Raw genomic sequence first — 22,817 nt, forward strand, 5'->3', positions numbered from 1 at the left:
ATGTTAGTACAGTAAGTAATGATATAATTAGTGGACCACCTCCCTTCCCGAGAGGGTAACTATAGCGGAATATAGATTCCGTATACCAATAAATGATTGTTGATTGAAACGCCTCGTACCCCTTGCAGTGGTAAGGAACCTAATGTCTCACTTCACCTGTTTGTGAGTGATCCGGCTCTGGCCAAATTTTACAAGCATACAGCCATCTCTAATGATTATCCATCCGATTTTACAGAACCCTATGTACAATGAACAAACCCCAGACATATTGCACAGATCCTAATACTGCTCAACTACCCCGGTGATAAGGGAATTATCACCATATTATACAGCGATAAAAAAATTAGCCTTATTGCCAGAGAAACGGGGCTTTAATGATAAATGACCCCTAAAGTACAAATAATGCATGCATGTCATATAAATTCTGTTTTATAATGTCATGCACCTCTTTTGTTGCAGAATTGTGCCTGTTTACATGGTAAACACTTAATTTTATGAGTCAAATTAACAATAACTGTAGGGGTGAAAAATTTTGCACCCACTGATGGGTAGTTCATTAGGTCAGGTATTTCGCTGTTAAATGTGACTGACAATCGTAATGTGTTTTGTATTCTGACAATTGCAAAACTGGCATATTGAGTTGGGTAAATTGCATTCAAGGCATGGAGACATATTTGGTGGTGGGGGGGATTTCATGATTGGTGGGTGGCTACAAAATGCACTGATTTTTACATTTCCTTGGAGTGAAAGGGGAATTTAGTTGAATGTAACAAAATTATTCAAAATGATAAACGTGACCGTGCTGATGTTGCCTAATTCTCACAATTTATTCTAGACATAAATTAAGAAATTAGAAAAAAAAAGAAATATTCTCATTAATTAAATTGGTGTTAAAAAAGTTATAGTATCCTGGACTTCAAAGTAGCTATTTTCACTTTACCTGCACATTCCCATATCAGTGTATAATCCCACCAAAAAATGTTGCATTACATGTTTTCTTTATATTGGCATAGGCACAGTTATCCTAAAGGGACACCCCACGGTAAAGTGATATCCCAAAGATATCCTTGTAAATATGTCTTGAAAATTGAACTTCTAAGAGTATCTAGAGCCGGATTCCTTAAAATAACACACATTAATTTTGTGATAACAGTGGCTGCATCTGTATTTCTTGTATTTAGTCAATGTTTCCAGCAGTGTTTTATAAACTTCTAAAGGACCTCTAAGGAGAGAGTGAGATTGTGCACCCAACTGTTGTAGGTGAAAGACATGACTTGTTTAAAGTCTTAAATCCCATTTTTTGTTTCAATTTCTATCTTCTCTTCTTGTGACCTTCATCATTTTATTTAAGTAGCAAAATACAAAACCAGTGTCAATATTGTGTCATCCATATTTGCTCCTTGGCATTTTTTGGGAAAATGGCAACTTAATTATATAATTTGGATGCAAGACAATATTTTTCTTCATACTTTGGTGGAGAGTTCTACACACAAAACTGTCTCTGTTAACTTGTCTGGGAGGCATTGTCACAAACCAGGTGTTTAAATAAAACTGTTAGTGTAAATAAGATGTGTGTATAATAAGGGATTTAATATTCCATGCTGTTTCCTGCACAGGCATTATTCATTTAAAGAAACTTTAAACTACATAAAAAATGTAAGTATTTTTAATTGCACCACTTCTGTAGCACACATATGCTGTAATCAATAGTGAACAATCAGTGTTTAGCTTAGTTTTAACTGCATTTTAATTGTGTTTAAAGCATATAGGTCAGTGTAGGACCTGCATATAATGAGGTTCCCTTGATGTTGGGATGCAGGCTTAAATCTTTTGATCAAAATATGAACTAATACCTCATGTTTTCATTTTGCTAGACACACACAGATATGCAGTTTAAAGGATAAGTGCTGACAACTGTCTTTTTTGTTTTGTATACATATATGGGCATTTATATTGCCACGCAGCTGGTACCACATACAATATGGGATATACCGAACGCTGGCTTATTGCCAAGCAGCTGGTACCTTATATAATGTGGGATAAACCGAGCGCGGGCTTATTTTTCTCTAGAGATTAGCTTAGTAAAGTAAATGACAAAATAGGAGCTATATATTATTACACAAATATGTGTAAAACATAGCTCTGTTATTTCTTCTGTCCCTCTCCTCATGTCATCCCATGCCCTTCTGAATGGATATGTAGAGCAGTTAGGGGTATAACAAACTGAGAAATCATGCGAAAATAGTTATTTTCTCCAGAGATTGGTTTTAACAGGTATTCACTCAATTTATGATGAGTTATCACAGGAGAAATCTGAGATTTCTTCTACATTAACGTATTGTTAGCGTAGTCCTCATAGAACGCTATGGAGACTGTGATGCTAGAAATCTATCAAGCAGTGAAAAGCATTATCCAATGTAATAATCCTAACTAAAAAGATAATTTGGGCCTAATAAACCGATCATGAGCTCAAGTTTCTGGTAGACCGGTAGACACAATCAAAGGTCTTATTCAGTCACAGGAAGACAAGATTTTCTAAACTGTGATGAAAGCCAATGTGAAAAAATGTTGTATGTGGATCATTTAACTTTGGGTTGCTCTGATCTGTAGTCAGTTAGCTTAGTAACAATTTAACTATGAAAACACAACTGCACAACTGTTTATGTTTGGCATGTATTTATTTTTATTTTAATTACATCTCAAATATCTTATTCCTGGAGTTTCTCCAGTTTTTCCTTTTTTATTAGAAACATTTCAGCCTATTTGGATTGAATACCTTTGTCTCTATTAATGCAAAATATCTAATCGAGCATGAGCCTGTCGTTGTACAGCCAGAAAAAGCATACTCCTTAACTTCCTGACCTGCAGAAAATAAAATGAAGAAAACAAATGACCAAGCAATATGTATCAAATACAAAAAATACTGGATTTAAAACATAACCTATTTGTAAATAAGGTAAAGATTATTTTCAAGTACCGTGTCCTCCTTTAACTAACCTCTCAGTGCAACATAACATAGATAGAGTGATGTGGAGTAACATGAATTTGCAGGAGGCCCAATGTTGTTAATAACCTTACTATAGCTAAATAGATGCCTCTGACGGTAGAGAATGTTGTACTGCTAAACATTTCAGTTATAAAAAATGTCCATTACCATGATAGACTATCCAATAACCATGTCATTTGAGGGTAACTTGGTCCCTTGCATGGCAATCCTACAAGTTAATTTTAGTAAAAGTGAAGGACAATGGAAATGCCAATCATACTGTGTCCTTCAAGATCATAAAGCACAAGGCCTTTGCAGGGACCAATAAAGAAAATCTAGTCATCTAATGCAAGATGCTTAAAGTAGATCACACTGTTTAAAACTTTATCTACAAAAAGGATTGTAATTCCCTATGGAGTCTCTCTCTCTCTACATATGGAAATATATTACAGTATATATGCTAAAGAATATATTTTTTGTACTATTTTCAGCACTCCATATATGAGTTATTACCACGCCGAGCTCCCAGTCCAGAGAATTCGAGACACTCTCCTTGAATACCGATGCATTCAATGCTTTTCTGATCTGTGCATTCAAGGCTTCCCTCAATGAAACAGGTTTGGCATGAACGTCTAGTCTTTGTAGTGTTTTTTGGTGGCACTAGTCATTGGAGAATTATAAAAAAATATTGTAAATGGAAAAAGATAGAAAAGAACCCTTGTCTCCATAGATTAATTAACAAAGCAATTTAGCATATTTTGGAACTTGTCTGATTTGAACTGACTCTGGATCCTCGAATCAACTTGAAAACCAACGACAAGAAGCTAAAGTTCAAAGTGTATTTAAGAAATCATTAGTGGACAAAAATGTAGTTTATTGTGTGGTCCTTAAATAACAAATCCTATAAAACCATAACATTTTTATTTTACACTTTTCATACTCTGTGATTTGCGATACTTGTACTAAAATATTTGATAATAAATTCTCCAAATATAATGGCCATATAAATTATAGAACAGTATATAAAGGCCCACTGTCTCCTTATGAACAAATGCCTGTAATTGGGGGCACGATAGATACAATGTATATGTAAATATAGAAGCTATGCAGTATTGCAACAGTTTTCATCTTCCAATGCAAAAGTTGAAAGAAGGAGCATGGTGGATTGGTTCTTTCACTGTTGAGTTCAAGTTAGTTGCATAAATATTCCTTGTTTTGTAGACACATACAAAAAATAGTCATTTTTCCAGGTTAAGAAAGTGTAAAATAAGATTTGAAGGGTGGAGTGGGCACTTTTAAGGGGGCATTAGCTATTTAGCAAGGAGCCACAAAAAAAAATATTTGCAATTTTCTCTCTGCAGTTGGGTTTTCTAGGTCCTCGGTGATGGTGGAAATTAAGTGTCTGGGGTGTAAAGCAGGCCTATACCTTATGGGGTTTAGCACATTTGTATACAAATTTTAACTAGAGAAAATAAACACATGCACACAAATGTGGTACATGTAATAAAGCCCTATTGTCTCACACTGTCATGATTAATTTAAGAAGAAAATGAAGCTGAGCCAAGCAGTAATTTGAAAGAAATACTGAAAAGTTGACATTCATGAAGGGAATGGTCCTTAATTGATTGTTGATAGACTTTATACAGATATTTTCACTCTTATCATCTATGTACTCTATGGGCCTGAGTCATTAAGGCAAAAAAGGAGTAAATGTTCTCTGGGACAAACCATGTTACAACTTAAGGGGTGCAAATTAGTTTATTATTTTGCACATAAGTTAAATACTGGCTGTTTTTTCATCTAGCACAGAAATACTTGTTAGCTTTATTATTACACTGAAATTTAAAGTTGATCTAGGACATGTCCTACCCCAAGTATAAATCTGTCCCAACATTTTAAATTTACCTCCCCCTCCAATGCAACATGGTTTTGCCCAAGTGCAAATGTTACTCCTTTTTTATGCTTTGCTCTCCTTAATGACTCAGGCCCTATGTGTTTGTTGACTAGGCACAAGTGTGCACAAAGAAAAGTTCTATATTTGTTGCACTTTTATAGTTTACCTTTATTATATCACATTGCTACATCAATGAACTTCTTCCCTACTCTACATGACAACCTTAAAGCATTGTTTACCCAAAACATATATAACTCAGTTTTCAGTCTACTTTTTCCATTTTTACACATTTTTGTTTATTATGTTTTAGTGTTATTTTATATATCATTGTATATTTTTCTCCATTGCTATGTCTCTCCTGCCCTGGAAACCTATGTTTTTTTGTCCTAATCTGCTAAGATGCAATTAATTATATTACATTCTTGGCAATAGATATCATCTGTAAACTAATATTTTTTTGGCTTTATTTGGTTAGGTAAACAGAGATTTTCCCAGCTGATGTGTCATATTCTCAACCTGGCCGAGAGCTATTTCATAAGTCATTTATTGAGGTAGTAGTTTGTAATATTATTACTAAACACGTCAAAAGCATATTACAGTTATTCTTCTTTCCTTTTTCACAGCATTTAGGAGTTCACCAAATTGCTTCAGAAAGTTTTGCATTGTTTGAGGCCGTTATTTAAATGTTAACACATTTCTTGATAGGGAATATGACAATTTTGAAATTGAAAATGACATACAGTGTTATTGAATTTGGATTGTCAGTAATTAATTACTCCAAATATAAGAGGAGACTATGTATGTGTGTTTGCAAATTTGTGGTGGGGATTTTTGGACTAAACCAATGGAGAGGGTGGTGTAAGGTATTTCCTGCAAGATCACTGGCATAGATTGACAGTTGAACTAAACTCCATAGTGAAAGAGTTTCCACAATCCCTCCAAAGCCCATTACCAACAGAAAGATCAGTATTGTTATATTTTAGTTAGTTTACTGATAACATCAACATTATACCACTGTACTGTTACTGAACAATAATCACATTAAAATTGAGTATTTATCAAGTGAAATGACTACAACATGATTATTTTTTTATGTTTTTCCTTTTACTATACCCAGAGCTTATTCCCTAGTGGGAACAAGTAGTGAATGTGTTTAGAGAAAATGGAAAACTGTAGAATGACTCATTCTGGTTCCTTGGGCTGTGAAATATGAATGGATAATGAGCTTACATGATATATTTGATATTTTAGGTTTCATTAATTTCTGTACAATTATGAAGTCGTTGTTGTTCAATTGTGCACTGTTACATTATGTAAATGTGTGATCATCATCACTTGTTTAGAAAATAGTTTCTCTACTCCAGTAACTGTCAGTGGGAGGGTGTTCAAGCTTCACCTTGCGAGGCAATGATGGGTTTTGGGTTCCTCAGTTTATTAATGATAGGTATAAGCTGCATCACAAAGTGGTTTATTTGATTTCAACATAGAGATGGTTTATTGTATCAGAAATGTCATAAGCAATAGGTCACGGTACACGTCACAGTTACAGTACACAGTATACAGCATTATGTGAAATTTGCTACAAACTGGACACTTTTTGTCAAAATGACTTATATTTTTTTTCTAAAACAGAACATACAGCTGATATTAGTAGTTATATTTATTTGCTATTTTGCATGATTATAATTGTTGTATCTTTAGCGTTCATTTATCTGCTCTACTTGCCCGGATAACAAGTAAGACGAATAGTCTCAATTTCTTTCACACCAACCAGTGCCTTCATTTTATATTTGCAAGCCAGAGGGGAAATGCAGCCTCTGTAAGTGTAGTGTCTAATGTTATTACCTGCAAATAAAGAACATTTAGAATAATGTAAAACAAATCACAGGTGATTACACTATTCATTACATTATTCATTACAGTAGATAATGATTGCAGTTTGTATCAAGGTAAAGTTTTCCGTTGGTTTTGTGAGATGCTTTTTTGATACATACAGTATAAATTAAAAATGTAATCCATAAAAAGTTCATATTGTATCAGATTTATTAACTACCATAATGTGCAGAAATAAAATGTGCACCCAAGAAATCATTTCCAGTAGTAATCATGCTACAGCTAATGTTATCAGTGCGATCATTAAATAGCTTCTACCCTTACAAGAGAAAGATGGAGAGTAATCAGACCGCGGCCACTCACGTGAAGAAACTCTAGAATACATTAAGGGGGAAGATCAGCACAACAAAAACTTCCTGAAGTACAAACATGTTAATTTAAACATGAGGGTGTTTTATTGGCCAGTAGAGTTTGTTGAGCTTTTTCACTGTGGAATCAAAAATTTCCAGCACCATGGACAACTTCCTGTCTTGTTGCACTAGACTTACCATTACTTCCTGTTTCACTTATAGGTCAATTATAACCAACTGTTACGCCAGTCTCTTTTTTCAATCCACCACTAAATGTATTCCAGTAGAGGTATAGAGTGAGAGTGTGAGTAACTTGCAAAGTCTTCTTTACAATCTAGGATGTGCCATACCCCAACTATAAATCTCTCCCCATATTTTAAATATACCTCCTCACTTCAATGCAACATGGCTTTGCTCAGGTGCAAAATTACTCCTTTTTTATGCTTTGCTCTCCTTGATGGGGCAATAGGGTATCTCTTATTAACTTTTGTAAAAGGACCAAGTAGGGACATACATATAGAGGAAGACCTTTTCAGTGCCATATTGGTGAATTTCCATTTGTTTGCTTGTTGGAACTTTCTGTGCACGTATGTGAATTGATTGATTTTTTGCAAGAAAATTTTAGAGTATTTAATACTTAACTTCAAACAGTCCAAATTTTTTCTGGACATATCAGATATGCCAAACAAAACTCAGCCTACTTTTGGTATGTGATTGGATTGGCGATGTCCTAAAAAAATCTTGGGTCTAGCCTAAACTATCCCAGTTTTCTAGATGGCAATGTTGTTGTAATATTACAGCTGGTAATTTTATAGTAAAGTGTCCCAATCATTCTATCCATCACCTCCTCTTCCATGCCTGCCACCTCCATCTTTTCCCAATTGGTCCTACTGTCTCTCACCACCCCTCACTCTAGAAGGTAAATTCTACCGTGCAGGGTCCTCTCTACCTATTGTCCTATGTCTATCTACTGTCTGGCTCACGCATTCATCCTTTCATGTCTTTTGCTGCACTCTGTGTTAGTCCCCATAGCATTACTCACACTAATCTATACTACATATATGTACTACCTCATCTATAAGTTACTTACTTCTGTATCCGCTGCTATGGAATCTATGGTGAGGTATAAATAAATAAATAATAATAGCAATAATAAACCAACAGGATTCTACATAATATCTATATTGAAATGTATTACCTGGGTCTCTGATTTTTCCAATAAAATCAGCACATGGGTCGTCAGGATGAGTACATCGCTCTGTATTATTGCCTATACATTCTGTCAACCCATCTTCAAAGCAGGAAGGGCATATTTTTCCTTTACGTTCTATGCTGTCAGGGGGCACTAGAAATTTAACATGAATTCATTTGAAATGTACTCTTGATTAAGTGAATCATTAATTCTTACTAAAATTGAGCAATTGTTCAAACACCATGATAATGCCGTTAAAATCAGATCTACCAGGTAGAGGGGCTTACATCTAACAAGGACTGGCTTGTAAGTCATATTATTAAATTGCCAATAAGGGAGCTGCAATTTCTACTTGTACATAATAATGCAAAAGTCTCAGTTGCACACATTTGAAAATGTATGGAAAGCCACCTGCCACTCCACGGCGCTTTTGCTAATAGGGTTGTCCTAACTCTAAATAGTGAGAGTCCTATATGTTTGGGCCATACATATGTGTTTTTAAATTGAGAACTAACTAACCAAGAGGTACCCCAGAGTCCCAATTATATGGGACTCTCACTGTTTAGAGTTAGGACCACCTGATTAGCAAAAGTGCCGTGGAGTGGCGGGTGGCTTTCCATACATTTGCAAATGTGTGCAACTGAGAATTTTGCATTATTTAGAGCTCCCTTGCTGGTTATAGCAGTGTGCTGGGGGATTTTTCTCTGTGATTGTTCCTTTTAGGATAACCCTGTCCTTTCAAGTACCTGCTATGAACCTATAAATTGATTGAGCAACTTCCACTACTGTATACCATTAAATAGACCTGAAGAGAGCAGCCAATACCACATTAGGCAATTTGTTTGAAAAAAAAAGCCAGAGAAGAAATAAGCCTGGGCTCAGTTAATCCCATATTATATATGATATCAGATCTAAGTAATGTGATGAAGTGTTAAATTGAAAAATGTTAATTCCGTGAAACTCATACATTAAGATATTAAATAGTTTTTAATAACACTTTGAACAAGGATGGACAGTTATCAAATAGTTATCAAACAGGTTGGCATTTCCTACAATATCATGAATATTAAGTAAGTTCTACCATGTAATGTATCCAAAGTGTACACATAGTGGATGCAGACATATTCTGTGCTGAACAAACATTAAATCACTGAGTTGTCTAATATTTATAGATTATAATAACAAGATAATAGTTCATAGTGAATTGGTAGATGATTCTCATGAATAATAGCACAGACTGCAAATGTGAGGATAGTGTATCATCGAATACAATTATTATTATTCTGTAAGTTATCAAAATGAAATGTAATGTATTTCTGCATATTTTCAAAGAAAATAATTCTGCTAAATTTATTGTTTTGTAATTGCAATTGTCATCTCAAGTTTTTTTAATAGCATTTAGATCTCATGAATTACACCATGTCCTAACAATTGATCTTCATTAGTCCTTACACTGTGGGAGCCATTGTTCCATAAATTTCATGAATTAGATCTAAAAAGACTGAAACAGTTGCCTATAAGCTGGAAATATAGCTCTGCATCTCTATGCTTTGAAATCAGTGGTTCTATTTTTAGAAATGGTAAAAAGGTGAACAAAGGAATTATTTGAATGCTTAATACCCCAATAATCTGGTTGTTGGAAATCAAATTAAGAGGGTTTTAGCAGGTTGGAACTGATGCTTCTATAATTTGTGGCCATAATCATTTGGATTAAGAGACTAGTTGGGCAGATTGGAGGTGTGGCCACATTTTGGCCCAATATTTTTTGTATATATCCACCAACAATTTCTTCAGTGAGGATTAAATCTATTTTTTTTCTTTCTTTTGGATAATGATAGTTCTTACAAATGTGATGAAAGCATATAAATGTGTATTTTCCTTTACTGAACATTTTTGTAAATACAATAGTTACATAGTAAGGTTGAAAAAGACCCAGGTTCAAAACATTCAGTATTTCGTAAATTCAAATTGTGTTGATCGAAAGGAATTCAAAACAAACTCCCAGTGTGACAATTAAGCAAAATATTATCACTTTATTTTCCCCATTTAATTAAACGTATTCATGATAAGGGAAATAAGTACATAAATAAAACACTTACTCTTGTAGCTATCTGTGTTGCAGTTATCTTCTGAGCAGCAATGAACGTTAGTTCTCAGAAACACAGTATCGAAATTCGAGTAATATATATCTTTACATGGGAAGCCTGGATTGCAATCTTTTTTAATTGAGTGATAGGTTTCATTTCCTAGGGAATGGTGACATTTGAAAATATGACTTTCGTTTTACAGAAGAGGCGACATAATCCCTTATAATGTACAATTTAATTTTTTATAAAAAGTTGCATTTATGAGGTGAGACTGACATCTATGTGGGATTTTCCATCCCCGACAGTTATACACTCCATCATAAACTTCTATAATGTTACAAATGATACCAGTTACATCACTACTCTCCAAATATAAATTATGATGGTCAACAAATATGTGGTTATATTTTACAAATGTTTCCACTTACAATCATATAATTGTGCAATTTAACAGCAAACTAAACAACTTTAAACAACTTTAAACCTAATATGTATATTTTGATTGATTACTAGAAATCATACTATTGGCCCAGTATTATTCATCTCTGTCCCAAGCAATATATAACATTTACTGCTGTATATAAAATTCCTGGGTTTTAAGCATGTTACATTTTATGAGATCCCAACATTTGATTTGCCCTATACACAGTGGTGGAGCTGGGGGTATATATAGTGGTATGCCATAGCGTCACTTCTCCTACTGCCTTCATTGTACAGCTATCAAATTCCATTTACCTACATTCCGATTACATTTCTCATACCGCAACGTCTAAAATTCAATTTCACCACCCACTTCCTATACAATAACATTCATTAAAGCCTCATTTAAAAAAGAGTGTCTCCATTCTCTAATGACCTGTATAGATTGAAATGTTGTATTCTGGAGTGTGACTAAATATTATGCAAATAGAAGCAAATTTTGATTTAGTGATATTATTATGACTTCTACTAACTACCAGATATATGACTGGTATGCACTTTAAAATGGCAACTATAGTATTTTTTAAGTATTAGCAAAAAGCCCCAAGAATGCTCCAAAACTCCTTTTATAAGGATTAGAGGAAGGAGACCCAAATTTCCTTAACTTTCTGTTAATGTCAGGTTTTTTTCTCATTAAAATAAGTCAGAATCTGCTAAATGGATATTTTAATATGTCATCCAAAAGCAAACAGAAAAGAAAATATAAGAAATTCATTTTGGCAGAAATGTATAAGTGTATGATACGTTTGGATTTATTTAATAATTTGCTTGTAAAAATAGAGAATCAGAGCTATCTATTTCTGTTACTTCCACATTTCCTTTTCTTTCTACATTACAGCATAAGTATCTTATACTATTAGTGTATTTTCACAGTACAAAATATTTGTGTTGTGTACAATACAATGTACACTCATTTCATCAAAGCACCAGTCTCAAATAATTAGACTTTTGGAGAATCCCTCACCACACTGATATTTTCTGTAGAGATAGAATATTTATTGTGTCCATTCTCTTACACACCCATTGTGTTTGTTCCACTGAATGATTAATACTTACGGAATTGAGAGAGTTCAGACATTACCATGCATTGGGTAGCGTTAGGACAATGAACTAATTCTCCTACACATGTGTCGCTGTTTGTTTTGAGACACCGGTAACATTTAATAGCATCAACTAAGAGAAAGGATATTAATTATATTTAGTAATGAAAACATGATTTGAAAAATGTGCCTATGATAAAAACAAATCAATTGTATAGAAATAGAAAACACAAACTGAACAGTAAAGGGTATAAATGATAGCTAACATTACAATAAAATTTAATATGTAATGCTAGTATCATATGTATGTATGTATGTATATATATATATATATATATATATATATATATATAGAGAGAGAGAGAGAGAGAAAGAGAGAGAGAAAGAGAGAGAGAGAGAGAAAGAGAGAGAGAAAGAGAGAGAGAGAGAAGCATGCAATCCTTACCTGAAGGATCTAAAATACAGTATAAATGCATATACAGCAGGAATGGAGGGGATTTGCTGAACATTACTGACATTAACACCTAGTCACAATGCTAATAACTGTTTTTATTATAAATTAATAAAATTCTAACTCGGTGGTTTTTTTTTTTTTGTTCATTTGTAGCTGGATCTGGAAAATTGAACCAATGGATGTACCAGTACATAAGCTACAAATTTCTCCAGAACCAAATTTCCCTTGCATGCTTTTAAAAAATTAATGTGGACAAATGTACATATAAAAACGTTCCAGTGAAGTCAGCTATTATTACATGTTATTTTCAACTACAGGCTCCAAGGGCTTCTCTGATGTGTGTTTCTTCTACTAAGACATTCATAAATTAAAATGCTTCCTCGTTATCTAAACCCTATTTAACATATATTTAGTTTTTTGCATACCTAAAATGTATTTTAAGTTCTTTGTGTAGTTTCTTATAAAGCAAGTTTTCTGTTCAGTTTAAAATCATATTTAATATTGTGATGGAAAGGTACAATGATTATTTTCCCTCAATTTATTTAGCTAATTATAAGTAAAATCGATGGATTACCCAAATTGATCCATTAGGCTGTCCCTTCTAGTAACATTGTTTAACCAAGTGTTAATTAGTGTAGAATCAAATAATATAAATGTTACATTTTGGGGGATTTTTACATTATTGAGGACATTTTAAGAAAAATAAGTATCATGGCAACAGATTATTAAATTTTTAATTAAATGGGTTAAATGGAGGAAGAAAACAAAATATCTTTTATTAAAATATAAATGTAAACATCTTACCAGTCCATGTAACAGCACAGATTATGCTGAGAGAGATGAGGATGGATTTCATCTTGGTTAGAGGAAAGTTGAATTAGACACTCAGTTTATAAATGGATTCACCTGTATTCTGAAAACATCTGACTATTATATTTATACACTGAAATCTGGAATGTGTAGTTCATTTTATTTGCCTATTTAATCTCTTCCAAAATATACAATTGTATGCCATGGCATGCATCCCATCATCATGTTTGTTTGCAAATAAACACTGCCAATGTTCTTATTACCTTATGTATTCCAACCATTGCCTTGGGTTTATGTAACATGAATATATGCCATTTATGAGTAAATAGCCAGATCAGATTTTTAATAATTAGTTTTAAAACAAATATCTGAGTCATTCATAGAACCATCTCTTTCCATTATCTTAAAACAAAGTACCATTCAAATAAACAGAGAAAATGTATTGGACTTTACAGTTCACAATAGGGGATGGACACTAGGCTTTCTGGAGCGGCATCTAAAAAAATATTTGTCTGCCATCATTTCTTTGCTCTTAATGTTGCTTATGTTTTCTCTGCAAAGCAACATTTTAAGTAAAAAAAAGACAACATACAATATTGTATAAACAAACAAAATAATTATGAGAACTAAAAGAAGTTTCCATTTTGTCCTAATTGGAACACTGACTAAAAAAGAAGAATACTATTAGATATAATGTTACTTGTTTATAAGTCTCAAGAATAAAGCCTTTACACATGTCCCAGAACCTTCCTTAGACGAGTGGTGTCTACAAAACAAGTTCACGGACTTGTTTTGTAGACACATGAACAAATTTTATTTAACTTATCTTATTTAGCTTCTATCTTCCTAAATAGCAACATCTAACAATATATCTTACTATTCAATCACTTACAAACTTACTATTCAATCACTAAAAAAATAACACTTCTTAAAAGCTAGACCCCATGGTTCTGTCGGCCATCTTTAAACATGTGTGGCTATAAGACACACTTCTTACAGCAGAGATGTTATCTCACACAATTACCTTCCTTACAATATCGCTTAACAACCTTCATTTACAATTTCGCTTCTTGACAAACAATGTAAATCCATTTTCTATCATCTGCAAATCAAATACATCTATTTCATTCCGCACATACCATTGGCCTGATTCATTACTGCACGTATCTGGAGATTTTGTGCGTATCATGCGAAATTTCACAATACGTATGCCCAGAACCGGGAGATACGTACGAAAAACAGTGAGATACGGACGAAGAAGCAAGCAATGTACTTGCGAAAAAGAGTGCAAGGACCACTTAGAACATCCTTCGTCTTTGGGAGGAAAAAGGGGTGTGCGAAGGGCGGGCACCGCTGGGAAGTACTCAAAGTAGGCGGTTACCTCAGAATTTGTCTGATTAATGCTCTGCACTACGCAACGATTTAAGTAATACCAGATGTAAGACTTGCACCAGCTCTTGGCCATGTCTATATCCATGGGAATATTGGCAGTGCTGGATAAACACAGATCTGTCGCTCTCGGCATGTATAACCACAGCTGTCCATACACCTACATACACTTCTCTCATTACAAACCTTTATAAAAGATTTACTGATGCACATTTACAATTGTTGGGAGGTTAAAGTGGTTGTTGTGATAGACTATATATATATTTAGCAAATTCATTTATTTACCTTCTTTTTTTTCTCTTGAGAGGTATGTTTTCTTTGTCTTATGCAGCATATTTTTTTAAAATGTCTAAACTTTATTGAATCTTTTTTGAGCCACATTAACGATACTTCTCTATTTTAAAATTACATGTGCCTGTTGAGTAGTGTTTCACTTGCTTCATTGCATTTTTTTAAAACATTTTTGTGTTTTTTTATGTCTTACCTGTGTATCTCTTATCTGTCTATTTCTTTAATATTTTTTTATTGAACTTTTTGGCAAAATCATATGTATATATATATGTCTATTGCAACTCACTCAAAAATATTTTTTTTTCCTACCCCCCCCTCTCCTTTTAAACAGAACAGATTATTTGATCTTCCTTTTTTCCGGGAGAAAGATTTTTGTGTTCTCTTTTTGGCCCCCCCATTCATTATTTTTTGTTAGTGTCGAAGTAATAATTAACGAAAACCATATATTATCAATTAGTTCAATAGAATGAAACAATAAACTTTAATTTGTTTCTGTGCTTTTAAGAGAATGGAGAAAACACATATTGCATAACAAGAGACATGTTTTCCATTACTGCAAAATTCATGAGCAAAACAGATAAGATAATGGTCATATGATTGTATTCAGCAATCTCACCGGATATGTCCAAAGAAATATTGGCAACGTTGAAGTTCAAGCTGACCATCCAATAGAACATGTTATTTTAATGATAGAGTGCCAGCAGTGATGTAAGCTGGGAAAGTGTGTTTTGAAGTAAGAAGGAGTTTCATATTCTATAAAAGAATAAGTTAATCAAATATAGGGTGTCAATTGGCATTTAAGACCCTGGGCGTATGTCTGCTTCGTCCAGTATGGCTGTATCTATGTATTATACCTTTTTAATAAATTATAGAAATGTTATATTTTGGAAACCTGCTCATCTCATTTATTATTTAAAGAGATGGAAAGAAAATAACTTATACATTAGGTATATTTGCTCTGTGTACCTATTTTTAAGGTAATTATTTGTAACAATCTGTTGTAAATGTCACTATTTTAAGTCAATTAAATAACAGAGACTTGGCTTTGTGAAGAATTATGATAAGTGTATTTTTTTAAACAAAAAGCACATCAAATTCACATCAGATATAATAATAATAAAAAAAGACAAGCTACATCACTTTCTTTTTCGCTTTTCATGCGGTAGTGTGTTTTTTTTTTAGCCTGGCTTCTGGTCACCCATGATGTGGAAGGCTCGGGAGAAGAAGCAGAGGTCATTGGGTCAGCCAGAGGGTAGGCTGTAAGCTGATACGTGACAGGAGTGGAAGCAGGAGGGGCTGGATTCAGAGATGTAGCTTGAGGGGCTGTAGGTACAGATGTGGCAGGAGGGGCTGAAGGCAGAGATGTGGCAGGAGGGACTGGAGGCTGAGATGTGGCTGGAGGAACTGGAGGCTGAGATGTGGCAGGAGGGACTGGAGGCTGAGATGTGGCAGGAGGGCCTAAAGGCTGAGATGTTTTGGGGACAGATTGTTGGTTTTGGTTTGGCAAGGTTTGAGGGGCACCAAAGGAAAAGTGGGTACTATAAAGGGGAAAATGTGGCATTATGGAACAGAGGGTCTGATGTGGGTGAATTAGGCTGATGGATTGGAGTGAATATTTAGGATAATGATGAAGGAGTGAACATTTGGGACATTTGTATAGGAATTTGTGAAGTGTGATGCTGGAACTGCAGGTCTATGAAGCGTGAGAAGAGGTCACGAATGTCTGTGATCGTGGCACTAAATTGTTTTAAGGTTTGTGTCCAAATTGTGCTCAAAACTGATGAGGGTAGTTGCGATCTTCAGGATATTGTTTTTAATTTGGCCGCTGGATAGGTGCAGGTGCTTGTATAAGTGAACAAGTGTCTGCTCTTGAATGGCCTCTGCTTCCACCCTCTGAGGTTCCTCCACACAATGGGCAGCCTTCACCATTGCCTTATGGGTATCTACTTCCTCCTCATCCGCCTCCTGAGCTGTAAAAATAGGAAAAAGACAAATGTATAACTATTCCCAATCAGACCAATATGTACATTATGAGAACTGCCAATTGTTTGCAACCATGTAGTGTGTAACAACTTTGTAATGTAACCTCCTAGTTTGGGGGGCAAAAGCAAACGTCACACTGTATCAACCAGCATATATGAGTGGTGAATTATTAAATATGCATCTTTTGAATCCTGATATGATTTTAAACTAAATATTTATAAATGTTATACACTGTGGACTAAATGTACAGTAGGATGTTGCTGGAGAATTGGCAAAGTGAGGAAAATAGACAAATGTAGAATATTTGTTACAAATTATATATATATATAGATAGGTAGATATATAGTGGAAATAGGGGCAGTTTACCACATACTAATAAAGGATAGGCTAACAGTTTCCCTGAGAATAACACACACACACACACACACACACACACACACACACACACTAATTGATTAGGGGAACAGCCAGTGAGTGCTTTGTAAGAAGCTTAAATAGCCAGGTTTGTGCTATGGGTGGTGCCATGGTGCCACTGGTGCTATCAAGTGTCCTGTGTCCAGTTAGGGAACTAACTGTATAGTCAGCGTTACAGACGCAGGGCTTGTATATAAGCAACTGCACGGAACTGATCTGTTTGTATATGGACCTTTATAAGTTTATAGTCCATGCTGCCCGCAGTGGCTGATTTCTGTGATCGAAAGCAAATGTCTGCTATGTCACTTATTGCGTCACATACACAACTTGCGACCATATTCATCTTGGTACATACAGTATGCCGCCACAAATATTATTATCCTTACAGCAATGTTCTATTGATAAGCTATAAATTTCCCACTCACAAATTTATTTTGGACTTTTACAAGTCAGACTTTGGATACAAAATTATTTGGGACTTGGGTTACAGCCATTTTAGGATTAAAAGCTGCGGACGACAGATGAAAACATCAGTGGTAAGTATAGGGTATATATCAATGAGGGTGTTTACTGTATTTATTGTGTGTTTATTTTATTTTTTTAAATGGATGTGGTTTTAATGAGGGTGTTGTGATTTTGTAAACATTTTCTTTTGTGGAACTACAGGTCCCAGCCAGCCGTGGGTGTCAGGGCATGTTGGCACCTATGGTTCTCCAGGTGCCAACATGCCCTGGCTGCCATGGGTATGCTGGTGCTTGTAGTTATACAAGTGGCACTATTTATGGCACTCTGGCTGGCTGGGACTTGAAGTTCCACAAAACAAAATGGAGTCCGTTTAATTTTCTTAACCATAATTGCCATTTATTACCCTACACTCACCACCCAGGGGTGTAGGAAGAGCCCTAGTGCTATCAGCACCGGGCTGGGTGTCCCCAGAGGGGGCCTGCTCGTTTTTTTTTTGATGGACCCCACTCCCTAGGAAATCCAGCCCGGCGCTGAAGAGCCTGGAGTTGGTTTTTCATTATGGCAGGGGAACCCCCTGCTATAGTGCCACCATCCCCGGCTGTTTTGCCTAGTGCTGGTTCCATGAAAATTGGGCGGACCCCACGCAATTTTTTTCCAGATTTTCACGGAACCAGCAGTAGACTGGCAGTACTAGGGTGAATAGAAGGGGGACCCCCACGCTTTTTTTTTTTTATAAATCTCTGGAGAAAACCTGAGCACTTTTACATTTTCCGCCCTCTAGCTCAGTGCAGTGAATAAATTAACTGACGTCACTGAGGAGGCGGGAAGATTAAACTAACTCTGTAACACAATTCTGGCACTGCTCGGTGAGATTATTAAACTGTGAAATGAGAGCAGTGCCAGGGCTAATACTAGTATAGTGTGCTCCCCCCCAGCCCCAAAACACCAACCAGCCCCCCTGTACCCAATAAATATGGCTAAAATCTCCTGCTCACAGAAGAAAATTTCTTAGCGAGAGAGTCATTCAGCCATATTTGTACTCTCAAGTGAAGCCACTTTGAGCACACACCTCTATCTGACATGTGCAACATTATGAAATCCCCTATCTTTAAAATGAGGTATATTTTACCAAATTGTAAAAATACTGTAACTTTGTCAAACTTGTGACCCCTCAAAGGCATGCCTCAGCCCTAATATCTTTCTAACAAAACTGACCGCGTGTCTTTAAAATCCCTGAACACCGAGTTACGCTCTCCCAAAAACCCACAAAAATGGCGACTTTTGCAAAACAGAAAGTGGAAAAAAACTGAGAGATTTTGAACTTTAGATTATTCCTAAATTGTCATTTTTTATTATTTGTTTCTAAATTTGGCATGCGGCACTTATGGACAGTTCTCCATTCGCATGCCAAATTTCAGTTTAATAGCTTTAAAAAAAATTTAAAATGTAGATCCTCAAACACCATGCCCCCCTCTCACAGATTTCCAATAGCAGAATGTAATTTATTAGATGCAACTTTAATTTAAGGGTACAACTATGCCCTTATAAATTATATATATATATATATATATATATATATATATATATATATAGTGGCAAGAGCCCGCTACTGCTGAAGCACACGCGAACAACATCTTCCTTTTTATGTAGCTTTATTGCCAGGATGGTAAATGTTTTGACACCGTACAGATTTCACAGCAATTCTAGAGACCCTAAACACTAGCTAGACATAGACCAGCGCTCTCAAGATCAGCCAGCTTCCCCAGCATTGCTCTTACTGAAGACAGGGCACAAGCAAGCTTTTATACATGATACTCCTCCCCCCAGCCTTAGCTTGATGGTCAGGGGACACACCCACCTTCACTTTAAAAGAAAACGCCCATCACAGGTTCTGTTTGCAGTAAGACAGACACACCCTGTCTGTGTGCTGAGGAGGAACATTTCAAATCATGTAAGTTAACCAAACTTTAAACTATTGTTTGTCAGACATAAGTCATCAATCCAGGTGCATTACTGCACAAATGGTCTACTTCACTTCCATGCTTTCTCTGCTTATTGCCAGCTAAATGCCTCCCTTTGTTACACTATATATATATATATATTAAAACCAGTGATATAAAATATTTTTTAAATAAAGTATGGCATCTGCAGAAAAACAGACAATGACCATAATATAATTTAATTTACTAAGTAAATGATATTTTTATACTTGAGAAAGGAATATAGTCAATTGAGAGACCATAGTTCTCACATTCACTATTTGGAATTAATAAATAGTATAATCTTCAGTGGTTAGAATAGAATGTGATAGTTTTACAATGACGGCAATGGAAGTGGTGGTATGACATACCACCATATACACCCCCACTGCTACCACTGGGGTGAGCTTGCAACTTTTCATAAAAGTATTCCAGATGGCAACAGTAGCTAACACAGAATTTGGGCTATTTTGAGATGTGATTCCACTCTATACTATAACCTATGTTAAAGGTGAGTGAGAGATCCATTGGTTAAAGTGATTAACCCCTTGCAGCAACCACCTCATGTGTGCTGAAAGTGTGCATGTGACAACATGCTAGCAATTTGGTTTAGAGTTGATCAATTCGTTGCAGTCTGTTATATATGCCCATATACATGCTTGTTAATGTGCAGGTAAATACTGTAAATTATGAAATTTAATAATATCTGAACTTTCATTGGGATCCCTATGTATACTGGTCAGACAACACTCAAGAACAGCCACAAAGATTAGCAAGACATCATCCATCATATTGTATGGATACATTTCACTCTCTATGCACTTTCTGATTTTCTGATTGAGAACAATCTGTACACACAGAAGGGCTGCAAACATAAAATGTCTTGGCTTTTTCGGTGACTATTTGGAATATTTGTATATTAAGGGGGGGGATTCAATTGGCCGCATTACTGTAAAAAGTAACGCGGCTTGTGCACCAATACCGTTATTACGGTAGTTTCCACGAGCTGCGAGCAGAAAGCTGGAATAATATTACCGTAATAAAGGTAATAGCTTTTACACGGTGGTACTTCGGGGGGAATTAAATTTCCCCCCTAAATATGAAGTCTGACTCTCACAGCAATAACTATACTTTGAAAAATAATTCCATTTATTATGAGGGCAGTTATGCACCAGAACGGTGCCTCAGTGAAGATTGACCTTAATGACAAAGCAAAGCTAAATCTAAGATTCTGTGGTCTTGGTTTTGGGATTAGGATGTGGGTAGTCAGTCAGTAATCCTGAAAAAATAGTTGTAATACATTTCCTATGAATATAATATACAAAAGAAAACTCTTCATGAAGTTCACATATGCACTTTTTCACTAGGGAGGAACCTCATGTACATGTAAGTATGTCAGCCCTTAAGATCAATCTGGACAGCAAAGTAAAAAATAAAATTTGCATTGCACGTTGGGCTTTTCTTTATTTTGTCATAGCCACAGATATCCTTGCAGATATGTCTTGAAAATTGAACTTCTAAGACTATCTAGGGCTGCATTCCTTAAAATAATGCAAATTCATTTTGTGATAAGTGGCTGCATCTGTATTGTATTTAGACAATGTTTCCAGCAGTGTTTTATCAACTTCTAAAGGACCTCTAAGGACATACTTTTTGTGAGACTGTATCCCCAACTGATGTAGGTGAAAGACGGGACTTAAAAATTGAAACGAAAAAAATGTGATTTAGGACTTTAAAGTCCTAAATCACATTTTTTTCGTTTCAATTTTTATTTTCTCTTCTTACGGCCTTCATCATTTTATATAAGCAGCAAGATATAAAACCAGTGTCAATATTGTGTCATCCATAATTACTCCTTGGCATTGTTGGAATATGGAAGCTTAATTATATAATTTGGATGCAAGACAATATTTTTCTTCACACATTGGTGGAGAGTTCTACACACAGAACTGTCTCCTTAACACGTCCGGGAGGCATTGTCACAAAGCAGGTGTTTAAATAAAACTCTAAGGGGAATATTTGCTAAACTGCAGGTTTGAAAAAGTGGAGATGTTGCCTGTAGCAACCAACCAGATTCGAGTTATCATTTATTTAGTACACAACAAAATGACAGCTAGAATCTGATTGGTTGCTATAGGCAACATCTCCAATTTTTCAAACCCGCAGTTGAGTAAATATACTCCTAAGTGTAATTAAGCTGTCTATTATAAGGGGTTTAATATGTCATGCTGTTCATGGCATATGCATTATTCATTTAAAGAAACTTTAAACTACATAATAAAACTGCAAGGTATATTTAATTGCAACACTGGAGTAGAGCACGTGTTATAATCAATGGAAAACAATCAGTTTAGGTTGGTAAAAGAAATGACAAAATAGGAACTATATATTACAAAAAGGTGTAAAACATAGCTGTTATGTCTTCTGTCCCTCTCTTGATCCCCATCAGGAGTAATCCATTGCACATGCGCACACTTTAGCAGCGCATGCGCATCGCACCTTTTGCATTCACTGGCAGCATTAGGGTGCTGGTGAACATTAAAAACTGTTCACAAAGGAGGGGGTCTTCACCGTGGCTTCTTGAGTGTATGGGCTTCTTAGTAACTTATCCCTTCTGCTTCCCAGAGTGGATCTAATCTAATATCCTTCTAGTGTATCTCATTTTTTACCTTTCCTCGTTTCTTCTGCTAACACTCTGCTCATTCTCTTTCCTCAGCCGTTTTTTTTTTTCTAGGCTTCATGATCTAGTTTTAGGTTTACTCACATTTGATTGCTTTGCATTGTTAGATGTCTCTTAAATATTTGCATTTGTGACTTGGCCAATCATTTTGTAATCTGCTTTTGATTCCTTTAATAAACAGTTTGATAAATAAAAAATGGAATATGAATGGAGTTCTCCTGCTGCATGATTCTCATACAATAGTTGCAATCTAGTTGTAATTTGTTCAACTCAAACACACTCAGTGTCTCTGTGGCACCCCAGGCACCCTCCAGTTCATGGCTCTTCTAGGCCCTGTAGTTCCACCACTTTCTCAGAGAGTTAATCACAGCCCCAGGCATCTTGTAGTCTCAGCTTTGCGCAGGTCCCAAAACTAAACTGTCCAAATTTTAATAGACTTTGGTCACTTATCATGAATGAGAGGTTCAGTTCATCCTGCAGCATCACTGCT

At 35.3% G+C, this 22,817-nt stretch overlaps 1 protein-coding gene across 2 annotated transcripts in view; it reads right to left on the bottom strand.

Annotated features, from left to right (window-relative positions):
- Positions 1–13,246, bottom strand: part of LOC142106878 (phospholipase A2 inhibitor and Ly6/PLAUR domain-containing protein-like) — a 61,794-nt gene extending 48,548 nt beyond the window's left edge. The window contains exons 1-5 of one of the 2 annotated variants that reach the window (XM_075189916.1): positions 13,121–13,235; positions 11,879–11,995; positions 10,355–10,501; positions 8,262–8,408; positions 6,348–6,725 (exon numbers count right to left, since the gene is read on the bottom strand). In XM_075189916.1, coding sequence (XP_075046017.1) covers positions 6,598–6,725; positions 8,262–8,408; positions 10,355–10,501; positions 11,879–11,995; positions 13,121–13,172 — 591 coding nt within the window. In that variant the 5' untranslated portion in view covers positions 13,173–13,235 and the 3' untranslated portion in view covers positions 6,348–6,597. Of the gene's footprint in view, positions 1–6,347; positions 6,726–8,261; positions 8,409–10,354; positions 10,502–11,878; positions 11,996–13,120 lie in introns of those variants that run through there. The other variant, XM_075189918.1, reaches the window with a different exon arrangement.
- Between the last annotated feature and the right edge of the window lie 9,571 nt (positions 13,247–22,817).

The sequence above is a fragment of the Mixophyes fleayi genome, chromosome 11, assembly GCF_038048845.1.
Source record: "Mixophyes fleayi isolate aMixFle1 chromosome 11, aMixFle1.hap1, whole genome shotgun sequence".
In the NCBI taxonomy this organism is placed as follows: Eukaryota; Metazoa; Chordata; class Amphibia; order Anura; family Limnodynastidae; genus Mixophyes; species Mixophyes fleayi.